General features: G+C 39.6%; 1 protein-coding gene across 4 annotated transcripts in view; it reads right to left on the bottom strand.

The window, feature by feature from the left end:
* SNAPC3 (small nuclear RNA activating complex polypeptide 3) overlaps positions 1-23,388 on the bottom strand; it is a 50,313-nt gene that overhangs the window by 19,232 nt on the left and 7,693 nt on the right. For all 4 annotated transcript variants that reach the window (XR_009564336.1, XR_009564335.1, XM_030840623.2 and 1 more), the window contains exons 3-5: positions 22,055-22,139; positions 6,762-6,866; positions 4,792-4,941 (exon numbers count right to left, since the gene is read on the bottom strand). Coding sequence is in view for 2 of the 4 variants with exons in the window: in XM_030840623.2 (XP_030696483.1) it covers positions 4,792-4,941; positions 6,762-6,866; positions 22,055-22,139 (340 nt within the window). In the remaining 2 variants the exon portion in view is untranslated. The remainder of the gene's footprint in view (positions 1-4,791; positions 4,942-6,761; positions 6,867-22,054; positions 22,140-23,388) is intronic.

The following is a 23,388-nucleotide window of genomic DNA, read 5'->3' as shown; positions in this document are numbered from 1 at the left end:
ATATCAAATGGTATCAGCATATTATTATAAAGCACTATAATGGACAAACGAAATGGGGCCAGAGTGGCAAACAGAGGACAGTCAAGAAGAACCTCATATAATAAGTGAGAGAAAGGGCTTCCCACCCATGTTCAAACACTCAGAGGCATAAAAAAGTATGGTACGCTTGAGCCAGATAATTTCATTGTGGCTGAAAGATAAGGTGTAAAAGCAGGGGGTGAACAATATAGAAAGTTAACTTGAGAATCACCATTACAAAAGGCCTTATATGTCAGCCTAAGGAGCTTGGACCACAGGCAACAGAGAACCACTGAGACTTTTAGATTGGAGAATGACAAGATCAATTAAAAAAAAAAAGTTTTCAAAAAGAACAGACTTATTCTTTTAGAGCAGTTTTACGTTTATCATAAAATAGGGAGGTACAGAGGCCTCCCATACACCCCCTACCCACCCCACACGCACAACCTGCCCATTATCAACACCACTCACCAGAGTGGTACATTTGCTACCAAGGAGGAACCTAAACTGACACATCATAATCACCCAAAGTCCACAGCTTACTTTACAGTTCACTCCTGGTGCTCGATTTGTTTTTGAAAGACATCTTCAGTGGCAGGTATGGGACAATCTAAAGGTGGGGAAACCAGTTAAGAAGTCTCTGTAATAGTTCCAGGAGAAGATGCTGAGGGCCCAAACTAAAGCATACGGCAGTGGAAAAAAGAAGTCTGGAGCTATTATGGCAGGATAAACAGCAACAGAAAGGGAGAGTTTCATCTGAAGAAAAAGGGAGATGGTAGAATAATGAGTTTAAGACTAATTGAGCTTGAGGTATCTGGGTTCATTTATTCAGCAAAGACTCGGGCACTTCCTCTGTGTCAGACATCATCACAGGAATACATCATTGAACAAAACACAGTCCCTGCCCTCATGATTCAAGGGAAGGAAGACAGATAAATATATAACATGATGTTAGGTAGTGATGAGTGTTCTTAGCATGTCAGGGGAAGAGAATACTAATACAGGGAAAGACCTCTCTGTCGACGCAACATCTAAAAGAAGAAGAAATGAGGGAGTGAGCCATCTGAATACCTGGTGAAGAACACTCCAGGGTGAGGGAACATAAGATACAAAGGCTCTGAGCAGGACCCTGCTTAGCATACATGAGAAAGAGCAAGAATGGCAGGTTGTTTGAAGGCAACAAGTGACAAAGAGGGTGTTAGGATATGAAGTTGGGAGGCAGACAGGACCAGATAATGGACCACAGTAAGGACTTTGTATTTTATTCTAGATATGAGAGAAAGCCACTATAGACTTTCAAGCTGAAAAGCAGCGGGATCTGACTGATACTTTACAGTATCATCTGGCTGGTACAAAGGATAAACAGAAGTGTGGAAAGGGGCAGGAGGAACAGTCACTAGGCTACTGCAAAAGTCCAGGCAAGAGATGATGATTTAACCAGCCTGGTCCTGTGAAGGAGCAAAGACATGGGCAGATCCTAAACATGATTTGAAAGTAGAGCCAAAGCACTTGCTGATGCCTTCAATGTGGGATGAAAAGGAAGCAAAGATGATTCCAAGGTTTTTAGCTAAGTCACCAGGTGTAGAATGAGTGTATTTACTGAGATGGGAACACTGGGGAAAGTACAGATTTGAGGAAGAAGGCAGAACTAGAGTCTGTTTTTGAACAAATTAAGTTTGAAACGGCTATTAGACATTCAGTAATTGTCAAGGAGGCAGTTGGATAAAATAAGTCTGGAGTTCAGAGAAGATGTTGGGATTGGAGATAAAAATCTGGGCTAGGAATCTGGATGAGATCGCCTAGGGAGTATACACAGAGGAGAGGTCTGAGGATTGATTCAAAGGGCTTAATAACATTTACAAGTCACAAGGATGAGAAGCATCCAACAGAAGAATTAAAAGTCAGATAGGGAGAAAATTAGGTGGGTGTAACATCTTTTTTTTTTTAATAAATAAATTTATTTTTGGCTGCATTGGGTCTTCCTTGCTGCGCACAGGCTTTCTCTAGTTGTGGTGAGTGGGGGCTACCCTTCGTTGCGGTGCGCAGCCTTCTCATTGCAGTGGCTTCTCTTGTCGCGGAGCATGGGCTCCAGGTCCATGGACTTCAGTAGTTGTGGCACACGGGCTCAGTAGTTGTGGCTCACGGGCCCTAGAGCACAGGCTTCAGTAGTCGTGGCACACGGGTTTAGGTGCTCCGCGGAATGTGGGATCTTCCCGGACCAGGGATCGAACCCGTGTCCCCTGCATTGGCAGGCAGATTCTTAATCAGTGCACCACCAGGGAAGTCCCGGTGGCTGTACCATCTTAAAAGCCAAGTAAAGAAAGTGTTTCAAGTAAGAAGGAATATTCAATTGTGTCACGTGCTGATGAGAGGTCAAATAAGATGAGAACTAAGTCTATGGTGGCATCAGTAAAGTGATTTTGGTGGAGTGGTGATGAATAAAAGTGAGTGTAAGACAAAGTGGGGGGAGAAAAAGAGAAACAATGAATTGAGGTACTATTATTAATTCTTCTTCTTCTTAACTCATTAACTCTTGAGACAGTTTACTGAGAAGAAAGCAAAAAGATGAGATGGTAGCTAGAGGAAGATACAGGGTCAAGAACAGGTTTAGAATGGGAGATGGGAGATATTACAGCCCACTTGTGTACTGATGGGACAGCCAACAGAATGGAAAAAACTGATGATGCAGGGAAGAGAAGGGATAAATACAAGAACAAAGTCCTTGGTTATGCAATGGCGAATGGAATCCAGTAGACACCTAGATTGGCTTTTGATAGCAGCAGGTTTAGCCCATCCATTGTAACAGGTGCGAAGGCAGAATGCATGGGCAAATGGGTAAATGTGGGTAAAAGACAATGGAAAATTCTTTTCTGATAACTTATTTTCTCAGTGAAATTAACAGCAAGGTTTCAGCTGAAGGTAAGCCACAAGGAAAGGATGTTGGCAGTTTCAGAAGGAATAAAACAGTTACCTTGAAAAGTGGCAGAGTGTATCGACTATAGAGAGGTGGTAAAAATGCCGGGCAGCACTGAGGCTAAGTGAGAATGCCCAGTGACGCTTACAAATAATGGGTTTGGAAACCAAGAGAGAAGAGATTTACAAAGATTGGAGTATACTTAAAACCATGAAAACTGCGGGGAAAGCCCAGAAGAACAATTTAGAATAAGAATTAAGATGGGGCTTCCCTGATGGCGCAGTGGTTAAGAATCCGCCTGCCAATGCAAGGGACACGGGTTTGAGCCCTGGTCCGGGAAGATCCCATATGCCACGGAGCAACTAAGCCCATGCGCCACAACTACTGAGCCTGCGCTCTACAGCCCGCGAGCCACAACTATTGAAGTCTGTGTGCCTAGCGCCTGTGCTCCGCAACAAAAGAAGCCACCACAACGAGACGCCCATGCACCACAACAAAGAGTAGCCCCCACTCACTTTAACTAGAGAAAGCACGCGTGCAGCAACGAAGACCCAGTGCAGCCAAAATAAATAAATGAAATTTATATGTAAAAAAAAGGCTGATCCTGCATTTATTTAAAAAAAAAAGAATTAAGATGAAACCTAAGTTATAATAACACCTATATGGCTGGTGATAAAGGAATGAGCCAAAAGAAGAGATTGTGATGGTTCTTGTCCAAACTCTTATCTCCATTCTAGTTGTTCCAAACATGCTGCCCGTCTTAAGTATGCCAGTAAATCTGAGGTCCTCTGCCAGAGTTGTACCAGGTAACAGAATTAGGTCAAGCTTGCTCTATGATGAAATTCAGAAGGATCAAAGCCCTACTGTTATTGAGTAAGCAATCCCTTCTGGAAACTGTAGGTGGCCAGTCTGTCACTTGGGTCCTTTCTATCCTGATCCAATGAGTATGCAGGGTTTCTCTGTCCTTTTGAGAGCAGCACCCTGGGAAACACCAGCAAGGATCATCACCAGATATTATATCCCTGTATGCTTCGATCCTTGAACTAACAGGTTCTTCTATGGGCACTGATGCTCTCGGGTGGACTCCAACGCTTTGCTGGGGGCAGTTATGACAGACAAACTCATAGAGTTTGAAAGAGAAGGGTGAACAGCAACTTCCAATGCTACAGTGATATCAAAGTGTATGAACATGGAATAGAGACCTATTGGTTAGACAATTAGGTGGCCTATGACCTTAGAAAGAAGAGTGTACAGAAAATGGTTGAGAAATAAATGGGAAATGAAGAAATCAAAACTGAATATAGCCTCATCTTTAAAAAGGTCTTGATGACAAAAAGAAGGGAAGAGGGACTTCCCTGATGACGCAGTGGTTAAGAATCCGCCCACCAATGCAGGGGACACAGGTTCGAGCCCTGGTCCAGGAAGATCCCACATGCCACAGAGCAAATAAGCCCATGCGGCACAACTACTGAGCCTGCACTCTAGAGCCCACGAGCCACAACTCCTGAGCCCACGTGCCACAACTACTGAAGTCCATGCACCTAGAGCCCATGCGAAGCAACAAAAGAGAAGCCACCGCAATGAGAAGCCCGCACACTGCAATGAAGAGTGGCACCCGCTCGCCATAAATGGAGAAAGCCTGCACGTAGCAATGAAGACCCAACACAGCCAAAAATCAATCAATCAATAAATAAATTTAAAAAAAATAGAAGGGAAGAGATAAGCTTGATGGAATGGCATAGAAGAAGAAAGCATTTACCAGAATGTTTATGAGCCTGTTCACCTAAAATCACTATTTCCTTAGCTTATTATTATTATTTCCACTTGTTTTATGAGTGTTAGAAAAAAAATCACCTTACTTTGCTGATGTGTTCAGGGGCTTGGTCAGGAGTGTTGCTGAATTCCCCACCAATCTGGAGGTCACTGACACAGCAAATTGAATCCCTCAGTTCCGTGAGCTTTTGACTGCCCAGTACCAGCATCGTCTGGTATGGTTTGTGTTCTTTGTGCTACGAGTCAGACAGTAAATAAATCAGTGTTCACTTAGAGACAAAGCAATTAAACTACAAATCCTGTCACGACCAGATCTAAATTAAGTTACTAGTTTTCTTACTTTAAGTTATTCCCATAATACGGTGTCCTGTGTTTTCTTAGATTCTGCATTTGTCTACTCAGCATCGATTAATTATAGCTCCAAACTAATCGCCAAAGTTGTTTACATCTCACCTGTGATCCAGAGCCCATACTCTAAAACCATCTCTTTTATCTAACTCTCATATACCAAGTCGATATTTCCCCTGTCCTAAGTCAATCCAGAGCCAGGTACCAGAAACTAGGGACAGCCTGATAGCCCAGAGCCCACTGGAATTATTCAAGATAGTCAACCCTAAACTGTTTACTCTGCCCTGCCATGTCTTTCCCATGGAAACCCAATAAAGGCTGTGGCCTATGCTTTTCCCTTGCCTCCTGAGTGATACTGGCGCTTCCCCCTGTGGCACTGCATGATGTGGCATACCCTTTCCCCTCAGGAAATGTAAACAATAAAAATCTTTCAATGGCACTGGCCTCTAGTGCTGTCACTCAGTCACCTCCATAAATTAAAATTCTATGAGTACAATTGAGATACTTGGTGCTGTGGTCTGACTGCTCATGTTTGTCCAAAATTCACACATTGGAATCCTAAGACCCAATGTGATGGTGTTAGGAGGTGGGGCCTTTGAGGGTGATTAGGTCATGAGGGTGGAACCCTCATGAATGGGATTAGTGCCCTTATAAGACAGAAGTATGTAACCCAGAAGAGGACCCTCACCAGATGCTGGCATGCTGATCTTAGACTTCCAGCCTCTAGAACTGTGAGAAACAAGTTTCTGTTGCTTATAAGGTACCCAGTCTGTGCTATTTTGTTATAGCAGCCAGAAAGGACTAATACACTTGGCAATAAAACTTTTTTAGTTTAAGCTGAATTTTATAATCAAGATGCTACTAAAGTGACACTGACATGAAGAGCCTTTGGAATATAACTTCACTATCTTTTAAATTTTCCTGGAAGTTACCTCATTGAAGTCAAGCAATCTATACACTACCCGCATGTTATAAATGCAGAGGTTTGGTTTTATTGGTTTTGTTTTGCTTTGTTTTGATTGATAATTTGAGGTCTTAATCAAACAAGGTAATTAGTACTATTTCCCAGATAATTCATAAAAGTCTATTCACAAGTGCAATTTATGTAGAGTAATATTTCAATGAAACCTTTCAAAGTGTATGATACATGTATTTGGAGAATCAAGAATATATACACTCTGGGCTGAGATAGAGTTCTCTTTATTAGAGACTCCTAAGGAATTCCTGGATACCCCTGACCTGTTAACTTTCTGCATTTTCATCTAAGAAGAGCTGAATTTAGCTAGTTCAATAACTTCCCAAAAATTTTGAATTGGTGAAAAAAAACCCCACCCCCCTTCCTTCACCAGTTTTTCTGCAAAAAAAAACACAAAAAAACCCCCGATCCTCAAGAATTCATATTTTCAGAATCACTGTGGATTTACATACCCTTCCAGTTGCTACTAATACAGAAATCAGGTATACATTCCAACAGTGTAACTGTAATCCTATTACTCAAGAGATAATTTGAAATCTGACCTAATTTACCATATTCCTTATATAAACAAGAACCCAAGAATATAGACAGAATGTCATATGAGACAGCATATGCTTGCATTTATTTTGGTTCAAATAAGGTTCACATAATTAAACTTCAAATAATTAAATTCTTTGACAAAAGTCAAAGTCACTCACATTATCTGTGAATCCAAAAGGTTTTACTACTGACCTTATGAAATATAACAGGGTACAAGATATTCACAGATAGGATAAGCTCTCCTTCTTCAATCATGTCTGCTGGATTTTCAGGCTTTTTTCCTATGGCATGTGACTCCTGAAGAAGGAAAATAAGTTAATAAGACATTAAAATCAGACACTGTGACCCAGATCAGAGGCAGTGTAGAATAAGGGTTATAAGCAAGGGCTTGAGTCAGCCCTGGGTTTGACTCCTAATTCCACTTCAAGAAAATTGTTAAAAACCTCTGTAAGCTTTAGTTTCATCATCTATAAAAAACAGAAAATACTTATTTTACAGAATGGATGCTGGAAATGTATAATAAAGCATCTAATAAGACATTTGGCACTAAGTGCTTAGCAACTGATGATAAGACAGGAGTATCACCTAATGTTGGTATAATACTGGCAGTTACTAACACTTTTACATGCCTCCTCTCATATTATCATGAAAGCTACTTGATGGATGAAGCTTAGGTTCACCAATTTACCCAAGGTAAATCAGAGTTAGAATGCAAAAACAAATCTGTTTGACTCTAAAACCCGTTTTTTACTACACTGTCACATCTTTAATCCATCAATACATCACACTCTCTTTTATATGTGCTTAATAACTATAAAATAGAGGCCAGCAGGGAGGACTGGTTAAGAAGTAAAGGTGCAAAAGATGTTTTAAAAACAGGTGGTAGTGACATTGTGCAAAATGGCACAGCAGGAAGCTCTAGGGGATCAGTCCCTCCAGCAAAGCAACCATTAAGATGGAAAGAGACTGGAATCAACTATTTTGGCACTCTGGAACCTCATCAGACACTTGTATCAACCAGGTAAGTGCCTGATGAAGGAGCAAGCTGCTGATCTTTCCTAGGTAAGCAGAGGGTGTAAACTAACTACAATGGGCTAAAAACTACCATCATTTAGCCCTGTTGCAGACGTGGACACAGCAGCCTGTGGTCTTGGAAAAGGTGGCCGACACCAGGACGAGCAGTGGGATCTTGTTCTCCCAAAGCTGGGAGTAGTGTGTTTTGGTTGGTCTGGCAATGCCCTGAGGGCCTGGTACAGATACTTGCTTTCAGTTTTACCAGCAGTGGCTTCCCCCAGCAGCATCTACTGGAAAATTTAAAGACACAGGACCCTTTGTGAAGTCAGACATTTAAGGAAATCTTGGTCAGGTCACTGGCTGACCAAAGTGATAATTAATCAGAAATATCAGTGACCACACGGGCACACCTTGGAGATATCACAGGGTCACCTCCAGACCACCGCAGTAACAAATACTGCAATAAAGTGAATCATATGAATTTTTTGGTTTCCCAATGCACGTAAGTTATATTTACACTACACTGTACTCTATTAAGTGTGCAATAGCATTATTATGCCCCCCCAAAACAATGTACAGACCGTAATTTTAAAAACTTTTTGCTAAAAAATGCTATCTTCTGAGCCTCAACAAGTTGTAGTAATAATGTCAATGTTCACTGATCACAGATCACCAAAATAAATATAATAATGAAAAAGTTTGAAATATTGTGGGAATTACCAAAATGTGACAGAGACATCAAGTGAGCAAATGCTGTTGGAAAAATGGTGCCAACAGACTTGCTCAATGGAGGGTTACCACAAACATTCATTTTGTAAAAAAACGCAATATCTGTGAAGTATAATCAAGTAAAGTGCAATAAAATACAGTATGCCTGTACACAAGGACTACACATTGGAAAAATAGTTTGGAAATGTCACAAACAGGTCCAGCTCTCAACAAGTAAAAAACACACTCAGAATGTCTAGTTCTCAACAAAAACTTATAAGATACACAAAGAAACAGGAAAATATTGCCCATTCACAAGAAAAAAAAGAATCTGACAGAAACTACCATTGAGGAAGCCCAAACACTGAAATTACTAGTCTAAGATGTTAAATCAGCTGTCTTAAATGCACTCAATTAGCTAAAGGAAACCATAAACAAAAGAACTAAAGGAAATCAGGTTCCTCAGTAAGATTAAACATGATTTCTCGGGACTTCCCCAGTGGTCCAGTGGGTAAGACTCCATGCTCCCAATGCAGGGGGCCTGGGTTGGATCCCTGGTCAGGGAACTAGATCCCACAGGGATGCCACAACTAAAAAGTCCACATGCCACAACTAAGATGTCCACATGCCGCAACTAAGGATCCGCATGTCGCAACTAAGAGTCCGCATGTCGCAACTAAGTTTCCACATGTCGCACCCGGCACAGCCAAAAATAATAAATAAACAAACAAACATTGTTTTAAAAAAGATGGTCTCTCACCAGTAACCATGTAGATAATAAGGCAGTGCAATGATATATTTAAGGTTGTGAAAAAAAAACAAAACAGTCAACCAAGAATTCTACACCCTGCAAAACTAGCCTTCAGGAACAAAGAAGAAACTAAGCCATTTTCAGATAAACAAAAGCTAAGGGAGTTCACTACCAGTAGACCTGCCCTATAAGAAATGTTAAAGAGAACTCTTCAGCCTGAGATAAAGACACTAGACAGTAACTTGAAACTATAAGAAATAAGGAACACCGGTAAAGGTAAAAACATAAGTAAATATAAAAGTCAGAATTACTGTACTTTTGGTTTGTAACTTCTTTTTTTCCCTATGTGATTTCAAAAGCAAATGCCTAAAACAATATTTATAAATTATGTTAACAGACACAAAATATATAAAGATGTTATCTGTGACAATCACAATATAAAGGGAAGAAACGGAGAAATATAGAACAATATGTGTATATATATATATATATATATACACACACACACTACTGAAAAAGTTGGTATTACTAAAACTAGGTTGTTCTATATTTAAGATGTTAATTTTAATCTGCAAGGTAACCACTAAGAAAATAAGAACACATACAGAAGGAAACAGAACGGAATCAAAAGGACACACCACAAAAATTCAGTTAAATACAAACTGAATGGAAGTAATGGAAGAACTGAAGAACAAAAACCATATATGACATACAAATAGCTAAATAGCAGAGGTAAATCGTCATCAGTAACTACTCTAAATGTAAATGGACTAAACTCTCCTATTAAAAAGGCAGAAGAGATCAGGGAAGATGGCAGAAGAGTTAAGACGCAGAGATCACCTTCCTCCCCACAGATACACCAGAAATACATCTACACATGGAACAACTCCTACAGAACACCTACTGAACGCAGGCAGAAGACCTCAGACCTCCCAAAAGGCAAGAAAGTCCCCATGTACCTGGGTAGGGCAAAAGAAAAAAGAACAGAGACAAAAGGATAGGGACGGGACCTGCTCCAGTGGGAGGGAGCTGTGAAGGAGGAAAGGTTTCCACACACTAGGAAGCCCCTTCGCGGCAGAGACTGTGGGTGGCGGAGGAGGAAGCTTCGGAGCCACAGAGGAGAGCACAGCAACAGGGGTACGGAGGGCAAAGGGGAGAGATTCCCGCACAGAGGATCGGTGCCGACTGGCACTCACCAGCCCGAGAGGCCTGTCTGCTCACCCGCCAGGGTGGCCAGAGCTGGGAGCTGAGGCTCGGGCTTTGGTTGGAGCACAGGGAGAGGACTGGGGTTGGCGGCATGAACACAGCCTGCAGGGGGTTACTGCACCACGGCTAGCCAGCAGGGAGCCCAGGGAAAAGTCTGGACCTGCCGAAGAGGCAAGTGACGTTTTCTTCCCTCTTTGTTTCCTGGTGCACGAGGAGAGGGGATTAAGAGCGCTGCTTAAAGGAGCTCCAGAGACGGGCGCGAGCCGCACCTAAAAGTGCGGACCCCAGAGACAGACATGAGATGCTAAGACTGCTGCTGCCACCACCAAGAAGCCTGTGTGCGAGCACAGGTCCCTCTCCATACCTCCCCTCCTAGGAGCCTGTGCAGCCCGCCACTGCCAGGGTCCCGTGATCCAGGCACAACTTCCCTGGGAGAACGCACGGCGCGCCTCAGGCTGGTGCGACGTCCTTTTGGCCTCTGCCGCCGCAGGCTCGGCCCACATCCGTACCCCTCCTTCCCCCCCCCGGCCTGAGTGTGCCGGAGCCAGTGAATCAGCGGCTCCTTTAACCCCATCCTGTCTGAGCGAAGAACAGATGCCCTCCGGCGACCTACACGCAGAGGTGGGGCCAAATCCAAAGCTGAACCCCGGGAGCTGTGCGAACAAAGAAGAGAAAGGGAAATCCCTCCCAGCAGCCTCAGAGGCAGCGGATTAAAGCTCCACAATCAACTTGATGTAACCTGCATCTGTGGGATACATGAATAGACAACGAATCATCCCAAATTGAGGAGGTGGACTTTGAGAGCAAGATTTATGATTTTTTTCCCCTTTTCCTCTTTTTGTGAGTGTGTATGTGTATGCTTCTGTGTGAGATTTTGTCTGTATAGCTTTGCTTCCACCATTTGTCCTAGGATTCTATCTGTCCGTTTTTGTTTATTTCCTTAAAAAAATTTTTTTTCTTAATAATTATTTTTTATTTTAATAACTTTATTTTATTTTATCTTCTTTCTTTCTTTCTTCTTTCCTTCCTTCCTCCCTCCCTCTTTCCCTCCCTCCCTCCCTCTTTCCCTCCCTCCCGCCCTCCCTTCTTTCTTCCTTCCTTTCTTTTTCTCCCTTTTATTCTGAGCCGTGTGGATGAAAGGCTCTTGGTGCTGCAGCCAGGAGTCAGTGCTGTGCCTCTGAGGTGAGAGAGCCAACTTCAGGACACTGGTCCAGAAGAGACCTCCCAGCTCCACGTAATATCAAACGGCGAAAATCTCCCAGAGATCTCCATCTCAACACCAGCACCCAGCTTCACTCAACGACCAGCAAGCTACAGTGCTGGACACCCTAACGAACACAACCCCACCAATTAGCAGAGAGGCTGCCTAAAATCATAATAAGTCCACAGACACCCCAAAACACACCATCGGACGTGGACCTGCCCACCAGAGAGACAAGATCCAGCCTCATCCAACAGAACACATGCACTAGTCCCCTCAACCAGGAAGCCTACACAACGGGAACTACGAACTTGCAGGCTGCAAAACGGAGACCCAAAACACAGTAAGATAAGCAAAATGAGAAGAGAGAAAAACACACAGCAGATGAAGGAGCAAGATAAAAACCCACCAGACCTAACAAATGAAGAGGAAATAGGCAGTCTACCTGAAAAAGAATTCAGAATAATGATAATAAAGATGATCCAAAATCTTGGAAATAGAATAGAAAAAATGCAAGAAACATTTAACAAGGACCTAGAAGAACTAAAGAGGAAACAAGCAACGATGAACAACACAATAAATGAAATGAAAAATACTCTAGATGGGATCAATAGCAGAATAACTGAGGCAGAAGAACAGATAAGTGACCTGGAAGATAAAATAGTGGAACTAACTACTGCAGAGCAGAATAAAGAAAAAAGAATGAAAAGAACTGAGGACAGTCTCAAGAGACCTCTGGGACAACATTAAACGCACCAACATTCGAATTATAGGGGTTCCAAAAGAAGAAGAGAAAAAGAAAGGGACTAAGAAAATATTTGAAGAGATTATAGTTGAAAACTTCCCTAATATGGGAAAGGAAATAGTTAATCAAGTCCAGGAAGCACAGAGAGTCCCATACAGGATAAATCCAAGGAGAAACATTCCAAGAAACATATTAATCAAACTGTCAAAAATTAAATACAAAGAAAACATCTTAAAAGCAGCAAGGGAAAAGCAACAAATAACATACAAGGAAATCCCCATAAGGTTAACAGCTGATCTTTCAGCAGAAACTCTGCAAGTCAGAAGGGAGTGGCAGGACATATTTAAAGTGATGAAGGAGAAAAACCTACAACCAAGATTACTCTACCCAGCAAGGATCTCATTCAGATTTGATGGAGAAATTAAAACCTTTACAGACAGGCAAAAGCTGAGAGAGTTCAGCACCACCAAACCAGCTTTACAACAAATGCTAAAGGAACTTCTCTAGGCAGAAACACAAGAGAAGGAAACGACCTACAAAAACAAACCCAAAACAATTAAGAAAATGGGAATAGGAACATACATATTGATAATTACCTTAAATGTAAATGGATTAAATGCTCCCACCAAAAGACACAAACTGGCTGAATGATACAAAAACAAGAGCCATATATATGCTGTCCTCAAGAGACCCACTTCAGACCTAGAGACACATACAGACTCAAAGTGAGGGGATGGAAAAAGATATTCCATGCAAATGGAAACCAAAAGAAAGGTGGAGTAGTAATTCTCATATCACACAAAATAGACTTTAAAATAAAGACTATTAGAAGAGACAAAGAAGGACACTACATAATGATCAAGGGATCGATCCAAGAAGAAGATACAACAATTGTAAATATTTATGCACCCAACATAGGAGCACCTCAATACATAAGGCAAATACTAACAGCCAAAAAGGGGAAATCGACAGTAACACATTCATAGTAGGGGACTTCAACACCCCACTCTCACCAATGGACAGATCATCCAAAATGAAAATAAATAAGGAAACACAGGCTTTAAACAATACATTAAACAAGATGGACTTAATAATTGATATTTATAGGACATTCCATCCAAAAACAACAGAATACACATTTTTCTCAAGTGCTCATGGAACATTCTCCAGGATAGATCATATCTTGGGTCACAAATCAAGCCTTGGTAAATTTAAGAAAATTGATATTGTATCAAGTATCTTTTCCAACCACAACACTATGAGACTAGATATCAATTACAGGAAAAGATCTGTAAAAAATACAAACACACGGAGGCTAAACAATACACTACTTAATAACAAAGTGATCATTGAAGAAATCAAAGAGGAAATTTAAAAATACCTAGAAACAAATGACAATGGAGACACGACGACCCAAAACCTATGGGATGCAGCAAAAGCAGTTCTAAGAGGGAAGTTTATAGCAATACAAGCCTACCTTAAGAAACAGGAAACATCTCGAATAAACAACCTAAACTTGCACCTAAAGCAATCAGAGAAAGAAGAACAAAAAACCTCCGAAGTTAGCAGAAGGAAAGAAATCATAAATATCAGATCAGAAATAAATGAAAAAGAAATGAAGGAAACGATAGCAAAGATCAATAAAACTAAAAGCTGGTTCTTTGAGAAGATAAACAAAATTGATAAACCATTAGCCAGACTCATCAAGAAAAAAAGGGAGAAGACTCAAATCAATAGAATTAAAAATGAAAAAGAAGTAACACCTGACACTACAGAAATACAAAAGATCATGAGAGATTACTACAAGCAACTCTATGCCAATAAAATGGACAATCTGGAAGAAATGGACAAATTCTTAGAAATGCACAACCTGCCAAGACAAAATCAGGAAGAAATAGAAAATATGAACAGACCAATCACAAGCACTGAAATTGAAACTGTGATTAAAAATCTTCCAAGAAACAAAAGCCCAGGACCAGATGGCTTCACAGGTGAATTCTATCAACATTTAGAGAAGAGCTAACACCTATCCTTCTCAAACTCTTCCAAAATATAGCAGAGGGAGGAACACTCCCAAACTCATTCTATGTGGCCACCATCACCCTGATACCAAAACCAGACAAGGATGTCACAAAGAAAGAAAACTACAGGCCAATATCACTGATGAACATAGATGCAAAAACCCTCAACAAAATACTAGCAAACAGAATCCAACAGCACATTAAAAGGATCATACACCATGATCCAGTGGGGTTTATTCCAGGAATGTGAGGATTCTTCAATATATGCAAATCAATCAACGTGATACACCATATTAACAAATTGAAGGAGAAAAACCATATGGTCATCTCAAGAGATGCAGAGAAAGATTTCAACAAAATTCAACACCCATTTATGATAAAAACCCTCCAAAAAGTTGGCATAGAGAGAACTTTCCTCAACATAATGAAGGCCACATATGACAAACCCAAAGCCAACATCCTCCTCAATGTTGAAAAACTGAAAGCATTTCCACTAAGATCAGGAACAAGACAAGGATGTCCACTCTCACCACTCTTATTCAACATAGTTTTGCGAGTTTTAGCCACAGCCATCAGAGAAGAAAAGCAAATAAAAGGAATCCAAATCGGAAAAGAAGTAAAGCTGTCACAGTTTGCAGATGACATGATACTATACATAGAGAATCCTAAAGATGCTACCAGAAAACTACTAGAGCTAATCAATGAATTTGGTAAAGTAGCAGGATACAAAATTAATGCCCAGAAGTCTCTGTCATTCCTATACACTAATGATGAAAAATCTGAAAGTGAAATTAAGGAAACACTCCCATTTACCATTGCAACAAAAAGAATAAAATATCTAGGTATAAACCTTCCTAAGGAGACAAAAGACCTGTATGCAGAAAATTATAAGACACTGATGAAAGAAATTAAAGATGATACAAATAGATGAAGAGATATACCATGTTCTCGGATTAGAAGAACCAACATTGTGAAAATGACTCTACTACCCAAAGCAATCTACAGATTCAATGCAATCCCTATCAAAATACCAATGGCATTTTTCACAGAAGTAGAACAAAAAATTTCACAATGTGTATGGAAACACAAAAGACCCTGAATAGCCAAAGCAACCTTGAGAACTAAAAACGGAGCTGGAGGAATCAGGCTCCCTGACTTCAGACTATACTACAAAGCTACAGTAATCAAGACAGTATGGTAGTGGCACAAAAACAGAAAGAGAGCTCAACGGAACAGGATAGAAAGCCCAGAGATAAACCCACACACAAATGGTCATCTCATCTTTGATAAAGGAAGCAGGAATGTACAGTGGAGAAAGGACAGCCTCTTCAATAAGTGATGCTAGGAAAACTGGACAGGTAGATGTAAAAGTATGAGATTAGATCACTCCCTAACACCATACACAAAAATAAGCTCAAAATGGATTAAAGACCTAAATGTAAGGCCAGAAACCATCAAACTCTTAGAGGAAAACATAGGCAGAACATTCTATGACATAAATCACAGCAAGATCCTTTTTGACCCACCTCCTAGAGAAACGGAAATAAAAACAAAAATAAACAAATGGGACCTAATGAAACTTCAAAGCTTTTGCACAGCAAAGGAAACCATAAACAAGACGAAAAGACAACCCTCAGAATGGGAGAAAATATTTGCAAATGAAGCAACCGACAAAGGATTAATCTCCAAAATTTATAAGCAGCTCATACAGCTCAATAACAAAAAAACAAACAATCCAATCCAAAAATGGGCAGAAGACCTAAACAGACATTTCTCCAAAGAAGATATTCAGACTGCCAACAAACACATGAAAGAATGCTCAACATCATTAATCATTAGAGAAATGCAAATCAAAACTACAATGAGATATCACCTCACACCAGTCAGAATGGCCATCATCAAAAAATCTACAAACAATAAATGCTGGAGAGGGTGTGGAGAAAAGGGAACACTCTTGCACTGCTGGTGGGAATGTGAATTGGTACAGCCACTATGGAGAACAGTATGGAGGTTCCTTAAAAAACTACAAATAGAACTACCATATGACCCAGCAATCCCACTACTGGGCATGTACCCTGAGAAAACCATAGTTCAAAAAGAGTCATGTACCAAAATGTTCATTGCAGCTCTATTTACAATAGCCCAGAGATGGAAACAACCTAAGTGTCCATCATTGGATGAATGGATAAAGAAGATGTGGCACATATATACAATGGCCATAAAAAGAAACGAAATTGAGGTTTTATTAGTGAGGTGGATGGACCTACAGTCTGTCATACAGAGTGAAGTAAGTCAGAAAGAGAAAGACAAATACTGCATGCTAACACATATATATGGAATTTAAGAGAAAAAAAAATGTCATGAAGAACCTAGGGATAAGACAAGAATAAAGACACAGACCAACTAGAGAATGGACTTGAGGACATGAGGAGGGGGAAGTGTAAGCTGTGACAAAGTGAGAGAGTGGCATGGACATATATACACTACCAAACGTAAAATAGATAGCTAGTGGGAAGCAGCCACATAGCACAGGGAGATCAGCTCGGTGCTCTGTGACCACCTAGAGGGGTGGGAGGGAGAGAGACACAAGAGGGAAGAGATCTAGGAACATATGTATATCTATAACTGATTCACTTTGTTATAAAGCAGAAACTAACACTCCGTTGTAAACCAATTATACTCCAATAAAGATGTAAAAAAAAAAAAAGGCAGAAGATTGGCAGGTTGATAAAACTAGATCCATCTATGCACTCTCTACAACAGACTCACTTTAGATATGAAGACACAAAGAGACTGAAAGTAAAAGATGGAAAAATATATTCCATACAAATATTAACTGAAAGAAAGCCGAGGGGGCTATATTACTGTCAGGCAGAATAGACTTTAAGTCAAAAAGAGACAAAGAAGGGCATTATATATTGATAAAAGATACAATCCAGCAAGATACAATACTTATAAACATATGCAGCTAACAGTAGAACTTCACAAGATATAAAGGAAAACTGACAGAATTGAGGGGAAAACAGATGGTTTCTACAATAATACTTGGAGATTTCAATACCTCACTCTCAACAATAAGAACATTCATATGGAAAATTAATAAGGAGATAGAAGACTTGAACAACACTAGAATCCAGTTAGAACTAACAGACATATATAGAACACTCTTCCAACAACAGCCGAATATACATTCTTTTCAAGGGCACAGGGACCATTCTCTAGGATAGACCACCAAGTCTTAATAAATTTAAAAAATTAAAATCATTAAAAGTATCATTTCTGGGACCTCCCTGGTGGCACAGTGGATAAGAATCCACCTGCCAATGCAGGGGACACAGGTTCGAGCCCTGGTCCAGGAAGATCCCACATGCCATGGAGCAACAAAGCCCATGCGCCACGACTACTGAGCCTGAGCCCTAGAGCCTGCAAGCCACAACTACTGAGCCCATGTGCCACAACTACTGAAGCCCAAGGGCCTAGAGACTGTGGTCTGCAACAAGAGAAGCCACCACAACAAAAAGCCTGCACGCCGCAACAAAGAGTAGCCCCAGCTCGCCGCAACTAGAGAAAGCCCGCATGCAGCAACGAAGACCCAATGCAGCCAAAAATAAATAAATAAATTTTTTTAAAGAGTATCATTTTTGATCACAAGGGAATGAAACTAGAAATCAGTAACAGGAGGAAAACTGAAAAATTTCCATGTAGAAATTAAACAGCATGCTTTTAAACAAGCAATGGGTCAAGAAAGAAATCACAAGGGAAATTACAAAATACTTTGAAACAAATGAAACAAAAACACAACATGAGAAACTTACGGGATGCAGCAAAAGGAGTACAAAGAGGGAAACTTACAGCTCTAAACATCTACATTAGAAAAGAACAATCTCAAATCAATAAACCTGAGGAACCAGAAAAAGAAAACTAAACCCAAAGCTAGCAGAAGGAAGGAAATAATCAAAACTAACTCAAGAAGAAAGGGAAAATATGAATAGACCTGTAACAAGTAAGAAAATTAAATCAGAAATTAAAAACCTCCTAACAAAGAAAAGCCCAGGACCAGATGGCTTCACTGGTGAATTTATCAATACTTCCTGAAGTCCTCCAAAAAATCTGAAGAGGAGAGAATACTTCCTAATTCATTCTATGAGATCAGCATACTCTGATACCAAAGTCAGACAAAGACACTATGAGAAAACTACAGGCCAACATCCCTTATAAGTATAAATATAAAAATTCTCAACAAAATACTAGCAAAACAAGTCCAACAGCATATAAAAGGGATCACATATCACAACCAAGGGGGATTCATCCTCAGGATGCAAGGGTAGTTCAACAAATGCAAATCAATGCAATATACCACACTAATAGAATGATGGAAAAAAACACATCATCTCAATTGATGCAGAAAAAACATTTGACAAAATCCAATACCCTTTCTTAAAACATTAAATAATGTTAAATAATTTTTTAAAACATTAAATAATACCCTTTCTTAAAACATTAAATAATGATAAAAACATTAAATAAATAGGAATCGAAGGGAACTTACTCCATATGATAAATGTCATATATGGAAAACCCACAGCTAAACTAATACTCAATAGTTAAAGATTGATAAGGATGTACACTTCTGCCACTTCTATTCAACAAAGTACTAGAGAAATTCTAGCCAGAGAAACTAGAGGGAAAAGGAAGGAAGGAAGGGAGGGAGGGAGGAAGGGATGGAGGGAGGGATGGAGGAAGGAAGGAAAATAGGTCAAGTGAGCAACCAAATTGGAAAAGAATAAAGTTATCTCTGCCGATGACATGCATGATCTTCGATGTAAAAAATCCTAAAGAACTCACACACACACAAAAATCCTGTTAGAGCTAATAAATTTAGCAAAGTTGCAGGATATAAAACCAACACAAATATCAGTTGTATTGGGCTTCCCTGGTGGCGCAGTGGTTGAGAGTCCACCTGCCAATGCAGGGGACACAGGTTTGTGCCTCGGTCCGGGAAGATCCCACATGCCACTGAGCGGCTAGGCCCGTGAGCCATGGCCGCTGAGCCTGCGCGTCCGGAGCCTGTGCTCCGCAACGGGAGAGGCCGCAACAGTGAGAGGCCCGCGTACCGCAAAAAAAAAAAATAATCAGTTGTATTTCTATACAATAGCAATGAACAATTTGAAAAGAATATTAAGAAAACAATTCCATTTAAAATAGCAAGGAAGGGCTTCCCTGGTGGTGCAGTGGTTGAGAGTTCGCCTGCCGATGCAGGGGACACGGGTTCGTGGCCCAGTCCAGGAAGATCCCACATGCCGCGGATCGGCTAGGCCTGTGAGCCATGGCTGCTGAGCCTGCGCATCCGGAGCCTGTGCCCCGCAACGGGAGAGGCCACAACAGTGAGAGGCCCGCATACCGCAAAAAAAAAAAAGTAGCAAGGAAAAAAATAAAATACTTAATAAACAATGTAACAAAGGAGATGAAAGACTTGTACATACAAAAAAACTACAAAATGTTGCCAAACAAAATTAAACACAACCTAAACAAACTGGAAAACATCTTTTGTTCATGGACTGGAAGACAATATCGTTAAGATAACAATGCTACCCAAAACAATATAAAGATTTGATGCAACACCTATCAAAACCTCAATGCTTTTTTTGTTCTTATTACAGAAATAGAAAAACTCATCCTAAAATTCATATGGAATTTCAAGGGACCATGAATAATGAAAACAATTCTGAAAAAGAACAAAACTGGAAGACTAACATTTCCAAATTTCAAAACTGACCACAAAGCCACAGTAATCAAAACAATGTGGTACCAGGATATGGACAGACATACAGACCAGTGAAATAGAATAGAGAACTCAGAAATAAACCTTATTTGGTCAACTGACTTTTAACAAAGGTACCAAAACCACTCAATAGGGAAAGGACAGTCTTTTGTGCTGGGAAAACTGAATATCCCCATGCAGAAGAATGAAGTTGGACCTTTACCCTATACCATACATAAAAATTAACCAAAAATGGATCAACAACTTAAGAGCTAAAACTATAAAACTCTTATAGAAAACAGGGTAAAATAAAAAACCTTCATGACGTTGGATTTGGCGATTGTTTCTTAAGTATAACACCAAAAGCACAAATAACGAAAGAAAAAGAACAGATAAATTGTATTTTATCCAATTTTAAAACTTTTGTACATCAAAGGACTCTATCAAGAGAGTAAAAAGACAATCCACAGAATGGAAGAAAATATTTTAAAGTTATACATATGGTAAGCATCTAATATCCAGAACATACAAAGAACTCACAACTCAAAAACAAAGAGACAAACAAGCCAATTTAAATACTGGCAAAGGACTCAAAGGACTTTAATAGAACTTTCTCCAAAGAAAATATACGAATGGCCAAAAAGCACATGAAAAGTAGTCCAACATCAATAATCATTAGGGAAATGTAAATCAAAACCATAATGAATACCACTTCACACCCATTAATATGGCTATTATCAAAGCCTAGAAAATAACAAATGTTGACAAGAATGTGGAGAAACTGAAACACTCCTGCATTGCTGGTGGGAATATAAAATAATTCAACCCCTGTGGAAAACAGTTTCGTAGTTCCTCAAAATGTTAAACCTAGAATTACCATATGACCAAGCAATTCCACTCCTTGGTATATACTGAAAAGAGCTTAAAATGGACTCAAACAGATACTTGAACACTAATGTTCATTATAGCATTATTTACGATAGCCAAAAGGCAGCAATTACCCAAATGTCCAACAACAGATGAATGAATAAACAAAATATGGTATATCCATACAATGGAATATTACTCAGCCATGAAAAGGAATGAAGTTCTCATGCATGCTACAGCATGGAGGAACCATTTAAACATTATAGTAAGTAAAATAGGCCAGATACAAAAGAACAAATACTGCATGATTCTACTTATATGAAATATTTATAATAGGCAAATCCACAGAAATGGAAAGTAGAACAGAGGTTACCAGGGGCTGGGGGAAGAGAGAATGGGGAGTTGGTGTTAATGGGTATAGAATTTCTGTTTGGGATGATGAAAAAGTTCAGAAAATAGTGGTGATGCTTACACAGCATTGTGAATGTACTTAATGCCACTTAAATGAGCATTTAAAATGGTTAAAATGTTAAATTTTATGTTATATAAAATTTACCACAATTATAAAAATGAGTGAGAGAGAAAACAGGTGCCCTTCTGCACTATTAAGTGCCTAAAACAGCATTTGGCTCGTAATAAGTTGTCAAGAACATGTACTGAATGAACCTATCATGTCTACTAACACTTAATTCCTCATTATTCACCATCTTAAATTATTCTGAGGGTTTTAGCTAAGAAATAATGGATTAGAAAAGAATATAGTTAAACCAAAATCAGGAGCAGAACAAAAATATCAGAAAGAGGGTGGTGAAAGGCATGAAATTAGCCTAATACAGAGGGCAAGACCAAAGTAAAAGCAAAAATAAAGGCTGAGATCTGACAGGAAAATGTGCCATCACTTGAATTTCTTTTCTTTCTTTTTTTTTTTTTTTTTGGCTGCACTGCATGGCTTGCAAGATCTTAGTTCCCTGACCAGGGATCGATTCTGCGCCCTTGGCAGTGAAAGTGGAGTCTTAACCATTGGACTGTCAGGGAATTCCCCATCACTTGAATTTTATCGGTCTTTTTCTCCTACTAGTTCCCAGTCCCAGTGAAGTTTCTCTAATTTGTTTCCAACTAAGCACATCCAATATAAAGCCCCCATACAGTCATCACTAACATCAATGAGAGTTTGTTTCATGGGAAGAGGTGGAAAAGATAAGACTTTTTACCATCTCATAAGCAAATGTTTCTTGTCTGCAGACCCGGTCTATCGTTATGGTTTCTTCCCGGTGTTCCAGAAGTCTCTTTCTAACCCTGTTACAAGAAAAATCAAACTTCAACATTCTTTACTGGGGCTTCAAAAATATCTTTAATATTTAGCTTTTTATTCTGAACTAATTTTAGACTTAAAGAAAGGCTGAAAAAATAGTACAAAGAATTCCCTTACATCTCTTACCTGGCTTTCCCTGTTAACATCTTACATGTTCACAGAATAATTATCAAGACCAGGAAATTAACATTAATACAGTATTATTAACTAAAGAACTTTTTTGAATTTCACAAATTTTTAACTTTAGTGCCTTTTTTGTCCCAGGATCCTATTCAGACACCACATTGCATTTCTTATTTCTCCTTTCCCCTCCAGTCTTCTACAGTTCCTCAGTCTCTGTCTTTCATGAGCTTGACACTTTCAAAAAGCCCTTATCAGTGTTTTTATAGAAAGTCCTTCAATTTGGGTTTAATTGCTGTTGCCTCATAATTGGAGTAAGCTTATAAACTTTTGACAAGAATACCTCAAGAATGATGTTTTCCTTCTCACTGTATCATCCTGACGTTCATAATGTTAATATTAGTATGTCTTTTATTCCTGTAGATATTTACCTTGGTTAAGCTCCTGTCTGCCAGGTTCCTACACTAGAAAGATATTTTCTTTTCCTTTGTCCCTGATAAGTGTTTGCGGGGAGATACTTTGAGACTATGCAAATCTTGTTTCTCCTCAAACTTTCATCCAGGAATTTTAGCACTCACCAGTAGATTTTGTCTACAACACTTATTACTGTGGTTTATACCTAACAGTGATTCTCTATTTTCCTCCTTTAACATTTATTCTTTGGTATTATGAGGAAGACCTGCCTCTTTCTTCTTATTTATTTATTTGGTTATTTATATTTTTAGTATGAACTCATAAATATTTACTTTATTCTACAGGTTAAAATCTAATACTACTGTTATTCTGTTGCTCAAATTATTCTAGTTTTGGCTACTAGGAGCTCCTTCAATTTGGCTCTGTTCTTTCAACAAGCCATCTTTTTTTTTTTTCTTGTTAAGTATTTCCTTGCTTTCTGGCACCACAGAAGATGCTCAAGGCTCACCCTGTATTTTCGTGTCTCAGCCCTGGAATCAACCACTTCTAGGAGCCCTAGTTCCTCTACTGGAGAGAGGTTTAGACACCTGTACCTGAGCATGAGGTGTTCTCATTGTTACTGCAGTCACTGCTTCCAGGACTCTCAGCAGAGAGAGGTACGAAACATACATATATATACTAAACCACACATGTACAAAT

Source organism: Globicephala melas, chromosome 6 (assembly GCF_963455315.2).
Source record: "Globicephala melas chromosome 6, mGloMel1.2, whole genome shotgun sequence".
NCBI classification, from domain to species: domain Eukaryota; kingdom Metazoa; phylum Chordata; class Mammalia; order Artiodactyla; family Delphinidae; genus Globicephala; species Globicephala melas.
Note: the sequence above shows the minus strand (reverse complement) of the source record. Positions and strands in the feature narration are given on the sequence as shown.